Source organism: Dermacentor variabilis, chromosome 2 (assembly GCF_050947875.1).
Source record: "Dermacentor variabilis isolate Ectoservices chromosome 2, ASM5094787v1, whole genome shotgun sequence".
Classification (NCBI taxonomy): domain Eukaryota; kingdom Metazoa; phylum Arthropoda; class Arachnida; order Ixodida; family Ixodidae; genus Dermacentor; species Dermacentor variabilis.
This window is the reverse complement of record NC_134569.1, coordinates 262413846-262431781: the sequence shown is the minus strand read 5'-3', so window position 1 is coordinate 262431781 and position 17936 is coordinate 262413846. Positions and strand designations below refer to the sequence as shown.

At 44.4% G+C, this 17936-nt stretch overlaps 1 protein-coding gene across 6 annotated transcripts in view; it reads left to right on the top strand.

The window, feature by feature from the left end:
• LOC142573280 (heparan-sulfate 6-O-sulfotransferase 3-B-like) overlaps nucleotides 1–17936 on the top strand; it is a 260976-nt gene that overhangs the window by 130593 nt on the left and 112447 nt on the right. The window contains exon 4 of one of the 6 annotated variants that reach the window (XM_075682918.1): nucleotides 3538–3639. The exons of 4 other annotated variants lie outside the window; for them this stretch is intronic. In XM_075682918.1, coding sequence (XP_075539033.1) covers nucleotides 3538–3541 — 4 coding nt within the window. In that variant the 3' untranslated portion in view covers nucleotides 3542–3639. Of the gene's footprint in view, nucleotides 1–3459; nucleotides 3640–17936 lie in introns of those variants that run through there. One more of the 6 variants, XM_075682917.1, reaches the window with a different exon arrangement.

Sequence of the window (17936 nt, the reverse complement as noted above, 5' to 3'; positions counted from 1 at the left end):
TTTCCCTTAGTTTATATGGCGTTCATCTTGGACACCTTTAAAACTGTACACAGTAGAATGTCGCTCATATGTATTGGAGAAAACCGCAAGAGAAAACATACTAACCGGGAAAACGTGCAATCCGAAGTAACTAAAAAAATTGACAGACTCAACTATTGTTGACATCTTATGTAATGTGAAGCATCGTGCGGATCGCTGCGGCACGAGAGGTCGACGTGTGTCAGGCTGATGGTGCTCTGGCGGCTCCAGACTTGTTTTCCTATATTGCGGGGTGTTTTAAGATGGTGACGGGAAACCGAGATGAAATCAAGCTACATTTGGCACATTTTTGAAAATATATACAGCACTCCTTATAATGCAATCAGGCGCCACGAAAGGCCAAAGCACTGAATTAGGTGATGCTTGAGACAAGCTGCTACATCTATATATCTCAGTAGCATTATCTAGCTGGCTGGTGTTCCTGCACTGGCTCATCATAGCACTGGTGGTTAATTGCATTGGCCCCGCAGCAGTGCTACCAAGGAAACCTGTGACAACAGAACTGCTTGTTGGCGTAGTTGGTGCTTGCTAAAAGACATGTTTTTTGCCACCATTGCCGCCATACTTAAAACAGCACGGTTCACTGACTCGTTGGTGACCTCAGTCACCGAAAGCCTTTTACGGAAGGTTAAAGGTACCAGCGCCACAACGGAGGAAGAATGTGCCAGAACCGTAAGACCTGCAGTGATTCCTTATGTTCATAAGGTCTTCCATAACCTCAAGAAGGTGGCAGGCCGTTATAGTGTACCCATTGCCTTTTCTGCCCCTGTCAAACTGGGTCGACTCTGTTCGAAAACCACACGCGAGGAGACTGGTTCGCAAGGCTGTGGCAAGAAACATAGCACGTCTTACGGGAAATGCGCTACAGGCGTGGTGTATGAAATTCGCCTTGAGTGCGGCAAGTCCTATATAGGACAGACTGGACGCTGCATAAATGAACGAGCCAGGGAACACGAAATAAATCTAATGAAACATGGCGTGGCACATTTGCCTGCGTACTGCAAGGCCTGCATGTGCAAACCCCGGTGTTCTGAGATTAGGATTCTTGGCAGAAGTAGATTTCAAACAGCACGTGAGCTGATGGAAGCTTACTATATAAAAAAGAAAGGTACAAATTGCATTAGCGATACATCTATCGTGCTCTATAAATCGGAAACTAGATTGTTTGACCATTGGGTAACGTAGATCTGTGAACAGCCAGCGCATGCATGTATGTGTATATATATTCATGGGTTACAGCACAAATTAAATCAGTTGGAAGTGCCGCCTGTGTTGTCTTTATGTGCCTTCCTTTTGTGTGTGTTCAATTGCGGCAAAAAACATGTCTTTTATGTTGCAGTGAGTGCTCATCTTAAGGTTGCCACTGCGAGATTTTTTTTTTTTTTTGCGTGCTGAAGACAGTGAGGTTTAGCCCGCTTCCATTGCTGCCCCTATTTTGTGTTTCCTTTTTGCATTGCAAAGCTTGAGCATGCCGACTTGTGCTGAACTAGCAAAGGAATTGCAGGCTCTTTGTGAGAAGGTTGCCGAACTGAAAACTAGCCTAGTGATGTTTAATGACATCTGTGAATCTGGGAAAAATGAAAATGAGGCACTGACCAAAAAAAAACAAGGTCTCGAGAGAGGAAAATAAGACACTTAGTAAACAAATGTGTGATCTCGAACAATATTCGCGACTCAATAATGTTGAGCTGAGAGTAATCCCCGAGTCAAAAGGCGAAGACTGCCTGGCAGTCGTCCAAACTATTGGTAAGAAGATCGGTTGCCCAACTGCCAATACAGATATAGACGCTGCGCACCGTGTGCCCGCCAGAAATGGAAGCCACATTATTGCACGATTCTGTTTGCGAAACAAGAAGGCTGAATTCACTGAAGAGGCAAGAAAGGCACTGCTGTCTACTGTGGACAGAGGGTTTACCTAGAGCACAGGCCCCAAACCTGCGTATGCGAACGATCACCTCACGCTGGAGCGAAAACGCCTTTTTGCGCAGGCACTTGTGCTTAAAAAAGCGCACCAGTGGAAGTACCTCTAGACCGTTAATTGCACCATCAAAGCCTGGATGACTGATGACAGCCGCGTGTTTTGAATTGCGTGTGCAGAAGACCTTGGTATCTTCCGCTAGATAAGCTGTCGTTTCTAACTTTAAACCGACTTTAGGTCACCATGGCTGTCTACACGTGCCAAGAAACCACAGATTTGTTGCACAAAAGTCCTGAGCATTATCGCTTCTACACCTAAACATCTGCAGTCTTAGAAAACACCATGATGATCTTGTTGCATTTCTTTCTTTACTTAATCATTCATTCTCTATCACGTTTGTCTGAAACATGGTTATCTGGCAATGAAGGCAACTTGTGTGGATTACCAGGTTATCATTCTGAATATTGTAATCGCAAATTGTATTGTGGTGGTGGAAGTGCCATACTTGTAAACTCCTCCTTAACATGCATGTGCCGTCTTGATATTGGATTATAAAATATTCCCTGTGAATCTGTTTGGCTTGAATTTAACCATACTGTTATACCAATTAACAGCCGTAACACCATCGTAGCTTCCATTTATCGGTCACCATCTTCGTATCCAGAATTTTGTGTCAGTTAAGCAACATTCTTAATAACTTGGTAATAGAAAATAAGAACATTGTTATAGCTGGTGATATTAACATTAACAGCATAAATCCTGATAGTGCATCATGTTTATAGTATGTGCACTATTTATGCAGCTTTGGAATTTTTTCGCATATTTCAGCTCCAACTAGGAATGATTTACTGGTCTCCAGTACACTAATAGATCATATTATCTCCAACATTTCATCTGATTACATTGCAGGAGTGGTAGATCATTGCATTACAGACCATAATCCTATTTTTTCACGTTAGGCTTTAAATATGTACAAGATAGTAATACATTGACAAAGTGGCAATTTGACTCCGTCAAATTCGTGCACTTAATTCGTGCAATGGACTGGACGTCGGTGATTGAGGAGGATTACGCAGGAAAAGCTTTTGTGTCGTTCTCGGAAATAATAGCTATGTGCATAGAAAACTGCACCACTTACACTACTGTGACGAAGTGGTTTCGTTCACCCAGACATCCGTGGATTACTAACTCACTGTTAAAGTCCATTAATAAAAAGAATAATCTTCATAAGAAATTAAAGTCACTGCCTTTTAACCTTAGATTGAAATCCCACTTTCAAAAATATTCTGCAACATTATCTTCTTTATTAAGGCGTGCTAAGCGCAATTATTACCAGGATCTTATTGTAAAAAACACAAGCAACATGACGTGCTGCTGAAAGAGTTTCTGAACAAAAAAAATTGCTCAGAGACCACAAAAAAAAATAAAGCAAGGTGACGAAATGTATACTGATAGTCTTAAAATAGCTAATGCATTCTGTGAGCATTTTTTCGCATCTACAGATACGCAGCAGCCGGCGTGTCCTTTACCTGATATGCCTCGGTGTAGTCATTCCTTTTATCTGCATTTGACGACTGCAGATGAAGTTCACCAGGCCATCACATCATTGAAGACTACAAGCGCTGGCTTAGATCGCATTGATCCTTGTAAAATAAAACTAATTTCGCATGAAATATCGTCAGTTTTGGCTCTAATCATTAACAAACTGTTCTCTGCAGAGGTGTTTCCGAGCTGTCTTAAAGCTGGTAGAATAGTTTCCAAGAAAGGTGATCAGACTTCAGTAGGGAATTACAGGCCAGTTTGTATCTTCCTTTTTTTGGTAAGCTGATTGAAAAGCTTTTCCACACTCAGTTAATGCACTACCTAAAGAAATTTAACCTTTTGTCTTCTCAGCAATTCTGATTTCGCCAAGGCTTTTCAACCGAGCTGGCACATATTACGTTAACTGAAGAAATCAAGCAAGCTATTGACAGAGGTCTAATTGTGAGTTCTGTATTCATTTATCTGACAAAGGCATTCGACATGATAAACCATCACATACTACTTGTTAAACTCAAAACATTTGGTACAGTAGAACCTCGTTAATTCGAAGTCCGTCGGACCGCGAAAAATCTTCGAATTAACCGGGTTTTCGAATTATCAAAAATGGACGAAAAACGAGGAATAAACGTATGAAATGTGGCTATATCAACACTGCACCTTTATTTCGCCTGAAAAACTGTCACTTGAAGTACCGTATTTACACTATTGTAAGGCGACACGAATGTAAGTCGACCCCCCCCCCCCCCACATCGCGTGACAGGAAAAGAGGAGAGCATACTTGAGGGCGTATTCGATAACGAAAATTTATTAGTAGCTGACATGGTCACTGGACTACTCATCTTCACTACAATGTACTAGAATCTTCACTAGTGCTGCCATCGTCATAGTTGCTACGGTCCCACAGCGCGTCATACTCCCGCGAAATTTCACATTTGGCAAACGACCGCACCGCGACATCTTGTGGAACAGCAGCCCACGCCGAATGCACCTAACCACACGCAGCCATCAGGGAGGCTCTTTTGACAGGTCCGGTTGACGTTTTTCGCGATCTTCTGCCGCCAGCAACTCGTACTCACGGCAGAGCGGGTCCTTAAAAGGCGAAGATCCGGGCTTGTTTCATGACCATGTCGCACTTCACTGGCAGGGACCGATTGCGCATTTCAGCGACGTACGCCGCAAGCTTAGCCTACAGCTCCGGAAAGTGTCCAGACTTCAGCACGTGGGAAATTTCTCACTTGCCGTCACAGGTGAAAATTCCGCTTCGCAGCAGTCGCCACTCTCGCACCACCCGTTCAGAAACATCGAACTTGCGGCCCGCTGCGCAGTGATTTGTTTCTTCGGCGTAAAGGATGGCAGCCCTCTTCAACGCTGCTGTGAACGAGTGCCAAATGATTAGTGGGCCTGGAGCACTCATGATGACTGAGGAAGCATAGAAGTAGCACGTAGCCAGCAGTAAAGTGGAACCACGACCTACTGTATAAGGGGCGACCTGCGCGTGCGGCGCTGCGCCAGTGCCGCTGATTTGCTTTTGCTTGTGTGGCTTTTTTTAGTTTTCCAAACCGCCGCCGCGAACAGTGGCGCTAGTGCTCACCCCCACCTACCCCAACTAGGGTACCCCAACCCCATGGCAGGCCGCACGCACGGGCATCAAGCATTTTCAGCGAGAGCACGGAAGGGCGCAAGTGCACGCGCGCGAAACAATCGATAAGCTGAGTGCTCGGTGATCTGTTGGTGTCGCTAGATCTTGATTACCAGATTCTATTTCAGTGACACTGTGATTCTCAGCCCCGTGGGCGCCGGCTTTCGCGTTTGCGGCTTCTTCATGCACGATGGTTTACTTCTGCATACCGTTGTGAAAGTCAAGCGGCCGAGCATCAAGAGGAATTTCATTTCATGAGTTCCCCGTGACCCATATTAGAAACCAATGGTTGAAACCTGAACAAAAAAAATTGGCTGGGGCTTAGCTAAGGTTAAGCCTGGATATCTCGAGGCGAAAAGGTTCTGTGATGCATATCATTTGGCACTCGTTCACAGCAGCGTTGAAGAGGGCTGCCATCCTTTACGCTGAAGAAACAAATCACTGCGCAGCGGGCCGCAAGTTCGATGTTTCTGAACGGGTGGTGCTTATAGTTTGCTTTATGATTTAGCCTATGATTATTCTTACGGTTTAGCTTATGGTTATGCTTTATGATTATGGTTATGCGTTATGCTTCTGGTTTAACTTATGGATATGCTTACGGTTTAGCTTATGCTTTTATGATTTAGCCTATGGTTATATATGCTTACGGTTTCACTTATGGATATGCTTTGGTAAGCTTATGGTTATGCTATACGTGTGCCTTGTGTAGTGATGCAAATTGCTTATGAATGATATATACAATAAGTTATGCAGGATTTTTAATCTTCTTTATTCATCGTTGTTGGGCACATTGTGTTGCGATTTCTGTACAGCCATAAACACAGCTCTCTGTATCGGTAGTATCACTCTCTTCTCCTTCCATGTTGAATGCGCACGCCTGTTCTCTGGCAAACGGTTATATAGTCGGCCTCTGCGATAAACACGCGCTTCCGGCGAACGTCAAACGACGACGCATAGCGCGCGGCAGTGGCCACCTGCGCCATTATTTTTAGGCACCTAATTAAACCGCCCGATTCTTGGCCAATCCCCCACTGTGGGTATGTGCCACGGCCACTCAGGACAACAACAACGACGACTCCGAACACGCTTACGGATCCAATTCCGACATACGCCGGGTCGCGCAAAGCGTGTTGTCTAGCGTAGCGAAGCTTTTCGTTTCAAAAGCCCAACTCCAGAAAAGTGCTTAAATTGTAGTGACTATCTGTGTGACGGCACAATAAAGTGCCCTTGGAATTTTTCAAGCTAGACTTTCATTATCATTTGGTAAAGTGGCATAAATAAACACGTCAATAACTAGGGTGGTTGCTTGGGCTAGTTGGTAATTCATGATCAAAAATAACGTACAGCACGAAGGACAAGGACAGCGACAGACGACATACACAGCGCTGACTTCCAACAATATTGCGTTGCCACATCGTGTGTATATATACAAGAAGAGGCATTCGCAGAAAATGTACGACAGTCCCATGGGGCGTTCTAACAGCAAGTCATTGAACTAAGAACATGGTTACCTGAAAAAATAAAAAATAAAAAATATAAAAAATATGGGCATTACGATTTCTATCTGTTTAGATACGAGACTTCAGCAGGGGTCAGCGCGATTGAGGGCGCACTAACGCAAATACTACCAAGTTTTCTGATGAAATCAGCTTCCACAATTTCCCTGGTGAGCTGAGAGCTGTGTCTCGCTAAAACTTCAGTATCTTCGAAGAATGGCACGCAGCCGCAGTCCCGGCAATGGATGCCCAAGTGGCCTTGTACAGTGTTGCGAACGTTGTTACAATGCTCTCTTAGTCTATCGTTTAAGCACCTGCCTGTTTGTCCTACATTTTTACTGCCGCAAGACAGGGGAATTTGGTAGACTACATTCGTTGTGCACGTCACAAACCGTTTTCTGTGCCCGACAGAACAACAACTCTGATGCAATTTAGGCGCGTTTACACGCTTACAGAGCCTTGCCAATTTTTCCGGGGCTGAGAAAACGACTGTGATTCCTGCACGCTGCCCAATTTTCTTTAGCCTATGGGATACATCATGCACATATGGCAGCACTGCAAACCTGCGTCTTTCAGTCCGCTGGTTCCCTGATTGAGCGGGATTCTTCTCAGCTAAGACGCATAAGAATGACTGCCCTCTGCGGGTTATCGTAACTGAAGCAGCGACTTGGCAGAAAGCTGTTCGCTTGTTTTTGCAAGATAAACTAAACCTTCTAACCATTGACGATCCTTTTCTCGTTAGACATTCTGGTGAAGTTATTAGTTTTTTAAAAGAGAATGAAGAGGGACTCAAGATGTTCTCAATCGACATTAAAGATCTGTACTATTCACTTCCGCATGACAAGTTGCTTCTGGTTGTTGAAGAATACATTGATGACTTTGGATAAGTTGGCTTTCAGAATGCTGCAGGTATTTCTGTTAGCGGCTTTCTTGAATTGCTCACCTTCTACTTGAAATCAACTTACATCTCATGGAATGAACAAAATTTCATACAAAAGAAAGGTGTTTGTATAGGATCATGTCTTGCGCCCGTACTAAGTGATATTTACCTAGCTCATCATGATCGCAATATTCATGGTCACCTAGCCGCGTCCCCTGTTGTCAAGGTGTGCAGGTTTGTGGACGACTACCTGATATTTATTGATTGCAATAATCCCGCTTTTGATCCTGCTGTTTCTGAAGTCTTAGAGATCTTTAAGAAAGAGCTGGAGCCTCTAGAACTTACGCATGAGGTCCCCATGGATGATTCCTTGCGCTTTCTAGATCTCAGGCTGAGCCTTGCTAACAAACATGTGTGCTGGTGCTTCGAACCGAGAAGTAAGAAGCCACTCTTGCCCTTTAACTCCGCACACTCAAAACTCGTTAAACGAGGTATTATAAAGTTATGTCTCGTTAACAGCCTCAATAAATCGTGCCCACACCAGATGCAACAATGCCTTGCTGCTCAGGCTAATCGCTTTTCTTGGGCTGGTTACCCTTTCTCCTTAATTTCAGCCATAGCGGAACAGATTCTGAGGCACACAAAACGTGATGATCCCGCTCAATCAGGGAACCAGCGGACTGAAAGACGCAGGTTTGCAGTGCTGCCATATGTGCATTATGTATCCCATAGGCTAAAGAAAATTGGGCAGCATGCAGGAATCACAGTCGTTTTCTCAGCCCCGGAAAAATTGGCAAGGCTCTGTAAGCGTGTAAACGCGCCTAAATTGCATCAGAGTTGTTGTTCTGTCGGGCACAGAAAACGGTTTGTGACGTGCACAACGAATGTAGTCTACCAAATTCCCCTGTCTTGCGGCAGTAAAAATGTAGGACAAACAGGCAGGTGCTTAAACGATAGACTAAGAGAGCATTGTAACAACGTTTGCAACACTGTACAAGGCCACTTGGGCATCCATTGCCGGGACTGCGGCTGCGTGCCATTCTTCGAAGATACTGAAGTTATAGCGAGACACAGCTCTCAGCTCACCAGGGAAATTGTGGAAGCTGATTTCATCAGAAAACTTGGTAGTATTTGCGTTAGTGCGCCCTCAATCGCGCTGACCCCTGCTGAAGTCTCGTATCTAAACAGATAGAAATCGTAATGCCCATATTTTTTATATTTTTTATTTTTTATTTTTTCAGGTAACCATGTTCTTAGTTCAATGACTTGCTGTTAGAACGCCCCATGGGACTGTCGTACATTTTCTGCGCATGCCTCTTCTTGTATATATACACACGATGTGGCAACGCAATACAATATTGTTGGAAGTCAGCGCTGTGTATGTCGTCTGTCGCTGTCCTTGTCCTTCGTGCTGTACGTTATTTTTGAACGTCAATAACAGCACATCTTTACGATTGTGGCATGCTCTGCAATTAAAACCACTCACGTTCTGCCGCTCTCTCAACGGCACGTCACTTCAGTGAACGTGCCGAATGCAGCAAAGGAACGCGTGGGCCCTGCAAAGCGGTACGTAGTGCATTCATTGCGTCCGGCTCGGGACTAGCGAAACCTACGGGAGAATGAAGTGCGGGCGCGCTCAGACCTCGGCTAGCGCGGAAAGTGCGCACCAGACCTTATTGGCACCACAGCACTAACCAACATTTTAGCAGACAATGAGGGGGAAAAAAAAGCTCTAAGGGATTACACTATTTCAATCCTAGCGGCCGCGCCTTCAAGGTAGTTTAAAATTTCATTGCACTGCACAGCGAAGATACCAAATATCTGGGGCGTGTATCGCATGTATCAACGCGCATTTTTCTAGCCGCGCCCTGTCAATAATGTGAAATGCCGAGTTTACTGCAGCTCCTCTGCGAATTTTTACCGTCATCGCCGTACTCCTGAAGGCAGGGCCGGAGCGTTTCGGGCGTTGCTGTGAGGGTGAGCACTGGCGGCCTCTACCGGCACGCTTGGTCCCTACTCAATGATCACGTGATATTTCTTCGGCCGCGTGCTGCCGTAGGCGACCACGGGATGCGCAGGTCGCCCTTTATACAGTAGGTCGTGAGTGGAACGCATCAAACTAAGAGCCACAGGGGAACAAACACATGAGCGGCGTCTGCTCTTCCATGAACTGTCGATACTCCCTGCAAGCGCCGCCGTTCTGGGGGTGCCGCCACGAATGGAACAGTGGCGCTTCCATCAACTATCGACACCCTCTCATGAGTGTTGTGTGCACTGTAAAACTCTCAAAAACGTTGAAAAACACTTCCGAAAAGCGAACAAACATGCAAGATAGCGAAGAGCTATGGGTAGGGCCATAGAGCAAACAAAATTCTAACTACATTGTAGCTCCCATTGGTCTCGCTTTTTTGGCGGTGCCATGTTTTGGTTTCGATTGTAAGTTGACCCCCACTTCAGATTTTCAAATTTAAAAAAGAGTGGTCGACTTACAATCGTGTAAATATGGTAGTCATCGATGCGTGACTGCTTGGCGCGGTAGTTAGCTGCACTGTGACTGCGTCCTTCAGTCTGCTTACAGTGCGCAGCAATTCACTGTTACCGCCGCTACACTCCACAAAACTGCGCACAACGTTCACCACATAGAGTTTCTCACTATAACACCTAGAAGGTAATCTGGTGCCACCGTCTATGGGAGTTTCTTAAGGGGGCGCTGTGCCGTCATGGGAATGACGGTATATGTGTCTGCGAGGCTCGTGTTGGCTGGTGTTGTAAGAGGCTTCGTCTAAAACGTGGCTATGGCTACGCAAATAACGCGCTCTCAAAGTAAAATCTTCATAAAATGCTTCCATTCACACATATTACATCTTTACTCACCCACAATGCATGACCAAGCGAAGAAAAGCAAGAACAGACGGCCAACTGTTTCAAAGCGAGCACGAACCTTCTGTCCTCCAACTTTAGCGGCACGCTGATACTTTTTACGTAACATGTAGTCATACACACAATAACAAGTTCTCATAGTTAAACAGGACATGGTTTCGTGTAATAATAAAGCTAAAACAGCTTTTCACGTGCTGTTTTAGTAGAAAGTGAATCATTGTGACAGACGGAACGGTGCTAGCCAAGCGCGTCTTCAAGGTTTGCTGTCTCTCCGAGAACGATGCCAATCCGAAGTCACAATATACCGGCATTCCCATGCATACCACAGCGCAGCAGCGCCAAATTTCCCTCTAGGTAATGTAGTGAGAAACTCTACGGTTCACCAGAAACAGGATGGATGGATGGATGGAAGGTAGAAGCGTCCCCTTTGAAACGGGGTGATGGCAGTTGCCACCATGCTCAGATTTTTATTTTTTTCTGTGTTATGTGTTATTGAATTTCTCGATTTTCTTTAAGTATGTCTTCCTACTCTTTTAACCTTATGTCACTTCTCTGCTTTTGAGCCACCAATCCTCCTATCGCCTTTTGCTAATTTCCACCACATATTTATTTAGATGACTATTATTATCTCTCAACACTAGGGCCTCAGGAAGGGTGACTGTGGCCGCATCGACATCGGGCTTGGTACCATCACATTTTAGTATGAGGTGTTCCATTGTTTCTACATATTTACCACACACAGTACATGTGTCTTCTTCTTCGTTAAATTTCTTTTTATAACTCCGCGTTCGAAGACATCCTGATCTAGCTTCAAAGAGTAGGGCACTGCCTCTTGAGTTATCATAAAATGCTTCCTTCCCGATCTGCTGTTTCCAGTATCGATATAGTTCCACACTATGCTTCTTTTCCATTGAATTTATCCAATTTTTACCTTCTGCGTTTTTAACCTGTCGTTTAATGCTCTGTCTTTCTTTGTCCTCGTGTCTGACATACTTACTGGCTAGCTTCCTAGTTCTTTTCCGCCATTGTGAGTCAACGCTCTTTCTGTATAGGTATTTAATACCTTAGATGCCCACCTGTTATCGTCCAATTTCCTCAGGCGTTTTTCGTATAGGATTTTACTCTGAGCTTCCCGTGCTTCGAACGATGCCCAACCCATATCCCCCTATACTGCTTCGTTTGTGGTTTTCCCGTGGGCACCTAGTGCTAACCTTGCCACAGCTCTCTGATTTACTTCTAGTCTCGACTGAACCTCTGCCCTTAAACACAGGACCGCATTCCCGAAAGTAAGCCCCGGCACCATTACACTCTTCCAAATAGCTCTCAGTACCTCATACCTGTTGTACCCCCTCAATGCCCTATGTTTCATTATCCCCGCATCTCTTCGCTCTTTTGCTATGAGAGACTGTTCGTGCTTTTCCGTGTACATCTGCCCTTTGTTTATCCATACCCCGAGATATTTGTATTCGGCCACTCGTGGTATTTCATGGCCTTGTATTGTAAGTTCCTGATCAGTTGTATCGTTGAAAAACATCCCACCGGACTTAGCTGCACTAAAACTGAAACCTAAACTGTCTCCTTCGTCTCCACAGTAATTAACCAGAGTTTGCAAATCTTCCTGGCTATCTGCTAACAGTACAATATCGTCCGCATACATTAAACCCGGTAGTCGTTGCTCCACAACCTTTTCGCCTAATCTGTACGACAGATTATACCCTAGATTGCTTCGTTGTAACCTTCTTTCCATGCTTATCATATAAAGCATGAACAGCAGCGGTGATAGAGGACAACCTTGTCTTAATCCTTTGGGAACCTCGACAGTTGTCGTACTCTTAATTCCTTCCCATGTTATTTCAACATTATTTTCTCGATATATTTCCTGTAGAAAATCAATTACCTCATGACCGATACCTTCAGCTTTTAATATGTTCCACAGGAGTTCCCTGTTCACATTGTCGTATGCACCACTTGTGTTCAGGAATGCTAAATACAGAGGTCTATTTTCCGCCTTAGCTATTTCTATGCACTGGGTAAGCACGAACAGGCTATCATCTAAGCGCCTACCACTTCTGAAACCGTTCTGAAGTTCTCCGACTATTCTATTACTTTCTACCCATGACTGCATTTTTAATTTCACCGCCTGCATCGCCAGCCTATATACAACTGATGTTACCGTAATTGGTCGGAAGGATTTTATGTTCTTCTTATCACCTTTCCCTTTATAAATCAAATTCATTTTACTCTGTTTCCAGCTGTGCAGAATTTGCTTATTTGTTATGACTGCCTCCAATGCTTTTATCAGCGTTTCCTTGCTTCTTGGGCCAAATTCATTAATTGACTTGATTGGAATTTCGTTTATCCCCGTGGACGTGCATTTTGGAACATTTGCTTCCGCCTTTTTCCAGTTAAGATTGGTCAGTTCTAAGCTGCTTTCTATTATGCTATTCTGTGTTGCTCCCTCATTTGGGGCGATTACCCTATCGTCCTTCCTAAATGACTCTGCTATAACTGAACCAATGTAGTTCACAGCGTCATCTCCTTCTAAACAATTTCCTTCGACATTGTGAATCTGTTCCTCTTTTCTGTGATTAGCTTTACCCAGCCAGCTTATATGGTTCCAGAATTTTCTTGACCCCCCTTTAGTTGCATCGCGAACTTCAGCCAGCCAGCGATCAGAGGACTGCTTTATTTTAGCCTGGATGAGGACCTGCACTTGTTGTTTCTTTTGTCGATAATATTCCCATTTTTGGCCTATTTCCTCTTCAGATAGCTGCGCCCTCTTTGCTTCTCTGTGTTCCCGAGATGCCCACCGTCGTTGTTCGATGGCCTCTCTAATTTCCTTATTCCACCAACTTCGTGGCTTCCCCTTTCCTCTCCAGCGGCTTACTCCTTTTACTTCTTTTATTTTTGTACTAATGAGTAGTTCTAATTGATTATAATCCCACCTTTCCATGGGATGTTTCTCTATTGTTTCCTCTATGCCAGCCGCTATTTGCGCCATTTGTTCGTCATTTAATTTTGCATACTCTTTCTGACTTCCTTGCATTTCTCTTTTGAGTAGGGCTCCCAACTGTAGACCAATACGCTTATGATCACTTCCGAGGCTGTACTTCCCCTCTTCGTCTATTTCCATTATTGCGAGCTTGCTATACAACCCCTGAGACTTTAAGCAGTAGTCAATGGTCGTTTGTCTGTTACGGGACTCCCACGTGATTTGTCCCTCACACTTAGTTTCTCTATTTACTATAACTAGGTTGTGTTGCTCACAGAAGTCTAGCATCAACTCGCCATTACAATCTGTGTATCCATCCAGATCCTCGATGTGGCCATTCATGTCACCCAGCAGACAAATATCGGCACCTTCTCCAAACTGCTTTATATCGTCATCGAGACACTTCACTAGATCTTTGTTCTCTTGCCTGCATTTGTCCCCTGTCGCTAAATAAACTACTCCTAGCCATGCCTTTTTAGCGGCAATTGTACCTGATACCCAGACATGTTCTTTGCAAGTTAACTTTATTCTTTGCCAATTTGTTCCTTGGTGTATGAGCATACCTACTCCTCCCCCCTTCTTCTCCGTTGTTCTATTGCTCCCTTCCCAGACGTAGCCTTCAATAAACGGTGGGTCTTCTAGATCCCTGAGATGTGTTTCGCATAGCGCGTATACACCTACTTCTTCGTCCTTTAACTGCTGTTCTATTTCTAACCACCTCGCTCTCTTTCTACCGCCTTGCCTGTTTATGTACCTGATCCTGGTGTTAAATTTATTTGTAGTTTTCTTTCTGGACCTCCTAGTGGCCATTTTATTGGCGTCAGCCTCTATTGCTGCACTTTCTACACTGTTTCTACCTACCCCTATGCCCTGAGGCGCAGTGGACCCCCTAAAAGAGCTACTGCCCGACCTGCCAGGTGCCAGCCGATCTCGACTCCTAGCCTTCCATTAAAGTGGATGCCATCTCTTGTAAAGCCTCCGCCAAAGCCTGCTCTATGCACTTCTCTGTTTATGTCTGCCACTTCAAATCCTTTCTCCTGGCTTAGCTTTCTTATCTCACGATTAACAGCCACAACGTCCTTGGCAATTTCTCCGTTCCTTCCTTGCACCTCCGGCACTGTGCATACCACGATCTGGACTTGCTGTGCTATCGCCCTTAAATCGTCAACTCCCTCCGATCTTTCCACTACTTTTGCGGCTTCACCATTCAAGACATCATTTAGCCCCGCCGCTACCACTGCCAAATTGCGCTCTGCAACATTCTCAGAAAGCTGGCTTTTTGTTTCTCTCAGTACTGCATCCATTGGCACTTGGCAGCAGCAGCCGTGGCAACGAGGACACACCACTAAGCAGTACTTTTTGGTTACGCATATCGGAGCACAGTAATCGGCAAGCATTGATTCCTACCGCCGTTGTGCTGACAAGCATATGGCTATCTTGGCATGTGGACTTCACGCCCACCATCCCCACCAGTCGATATCACTGTGGCCACCTGGTGACATCTTGCAACGCTACCACTGAACTGGACCGCTCCGTGGTGCCACCAGCACTACAAAAAAGGGATCTGTCTGGTCCTGCGCTTCACTTGGCAGCAGCAGCCGTGGCAACAAGGACACACCACTAAGCAGTACTTTTTGGTTACGCAGATCGGAGCACAGTAATCGGCAAGCATTGATTTCTACCGCCGTTGTGCTGACAAGCATATGGCTATCTTGGCACGTGGACTTCACGCCCACCATCCCCGCCAGTCGATATCACCGTGGCCAACTGGTGACATCTCGCAACGCTACCACTGAACTTGACTGCTCCGTGGTGCCACCAGCACTACAAAAAAGGGATCCGTCTGGTCCTGCGCTTAACTTGGCAGCAGCAGCCGTGGCAACAAGGACACACCACTAAGCAGTACTTTTTGGTTACGCAGGTTAGTCTTCGCTTTTATACGACATTTACCATTCTGTTCTTAACTTTTGTCACGCCTGCTGCTGCCAAAGTTACTCCCACGGTTTTTTAGCAATGCCCAGTAATGCAGAACTTGCTCGCGATGTTGACGCCCTTCGGAAAGAAATCGCAGAAATGCATGAAAGTTTGCGCATGATGAACCATCTGTACGAAGAATCGAGAGGGAAATGTGACCCTGTGAATGCAGAGAACAAAACACTTGCAAAGGAAAACGAAAAGCTGGCTAGAAGGGTAGCGGACCTCGAGCAGTATTCTCGTACAAACAATGTCGAGATCAGGGGTGTGCCGTCCACACAGGGCGAGAATTGTGTCGCTGTTCTCCAAAAAATCTGCGTCAAGATTGGCTGCCCTGTGGCACCATCTGACATAGACATTGTTCACCGCGTCCCTGCGAAGAAGGGTAAACATATAATTGCACACTTCTGTTCCCGCACTAAGAAGACTGATTTCATAAATAAGGGCCGAAAAGCACGACTAAACACTACTACTCTCGGCTTGCCTTCGTCTGCAGAGGCCGAGGTCTTTATTAACGACCACTTAACACAAGACAACAAACGTCTGTTTGCTCAAGCCCTCGAACTGAAAAAGCAGCACAACTGGAAATTTCTATGGGCGGACAACTGCCACATCAAAGCACGAAAGACAGAAGGAGGCCGCGTGTACATTATTTCTAGCACACGCGACCTTTCGCTAATCGCCTCGTAGCTGTCCAAGCCTTCCATTTTTATATCTAATCAAATAAATATTCCAAACAATGTATTTTTCTTCAGAAGAACTAAAACGTTCCCTAAATAACAGCAGGCTCACCCATAAATCCCTGATACACTTCAACATACATAGCCTCTCAAAGAACTATGATAACATGATAGATTTCCTTTCTAATCTAAATAACCCTTTCACTATCATTTGCCTCTCAGAAGTATGGTTGACAAACGCTGATAGCAAGCTATTTGGTATACCCGGATACACAATGGAAGTATGTGTCCGTAAGGATGTTCGGTATGGTGGTTCAGCAATGCTTGTCCAAGATAATCATCCATATCACCATCGCCATGATCTATCTTTCTCTTGCCCTAACGTTGAATCTGTATTTTTGGAATTCGATAAATCTTCTCTTTCAGCTAACAGTAGAAACACAATAATTGGATCAGTATATACCGTTCCCCATCATCTTGCTCTGCAAGCTTTTGTTCTCAACTAGATGCTATCTTGAACATCATTGCAAACGAAAACAAAAATGTTGTCATCCTCGGTGACATAAACATAGATATTACTAACCCCAATGATAGTCATTGCTCTAATTATACCAACTGCTATGTGGGATATGGCCTAGATTCATTAATAACCGTACCCACAAGATGTCCTCCGTCTGGATCTCACTCTTTGATAGATCATGTATTATCAAACTTACACCTAGAGCAATGTGCGGGCATAGTCATTGTTCCCATTACAGACCACTATCCCGTATTCGTTCTACTAAAGTCTATTAACACACCATACCAACGAAACATAAAAACGGCGAACTTTCACGCCACTAAGTTCATTAGTCAAATTGCTGAAATCGACTGGAACCCGATTCTTTCGGTAACAGACACAATCCTGGCATTCGAACAATTTAACAACAAAGTTAAAAGCGTGTACTCGGAATGTACTAGCCTAACACAAAATACTCACTGGTTCTCCACCCCTAGAAACCCATGGATAACAGGATCCCTCTTAAAAAGTATTAAAAAACGTGATAACCTCCATAAAAAAATTTAAACGCCAACCTTTTAATGTAACTTTAAAGTCGCGGTACATAACTTATTCTAACACACTTACCAGACTCTTGAAAGAAGCCAAGCGTTCCTACTTTGAGAAAACGATTGTTAAACACAGAAATAACACCCGCAAAGCCTGGGATACCATTAGGTCCTTTCTTCATCTGTCTTCACCAAACCACGCATTGAGCCAACTTAATACAGGAACAAGGGTAGTAACGGAAGCCACTGATATCGCAAATGAACTCAATACTTTTTTCTGTCCTACACATGATCATTCACTACACAGTATACCACAGCCAGTACTCAGGCAAACACCTTATTCATTTTACTTGTTCCCTACATCACCCAAAGAAGTATCCGATTCAATCGCTAGTTTACGAACTACAGGTGCCGGCCTTGATAATTTACAACCTTCTAAAATCAAATTAGTATCATCTCATATCGCCGATGTACTCGCGCACATATTTAACTGCATGTTCATAACAGGCGTTTTCCCCGACGAATTAAAGCACGGTAAAATAACTCCTATATTAAATAAAGGTAACAAAGAATTAATTTCAAACTACCATCCTATCTGCATTCCATCTTTTTTTAGCAAAGTCATTGAGAAACTACTTGTAACCCACTTAACAAACTACTTTCACAAATTTAATCTTCTCTCGCCTGAACAACATGGGTTTCGTAAAGGTTATTCGACTGAAACAGCTATAACATCATTCACTGACAAAATAAAACATGCCCTTGACAACTCCCATATTGTTGGTTCAGTTTTCGTTGACTTCAGTAAAGCATTTGGCACCATCTGTCATAACATCCTTTCTTACAAGT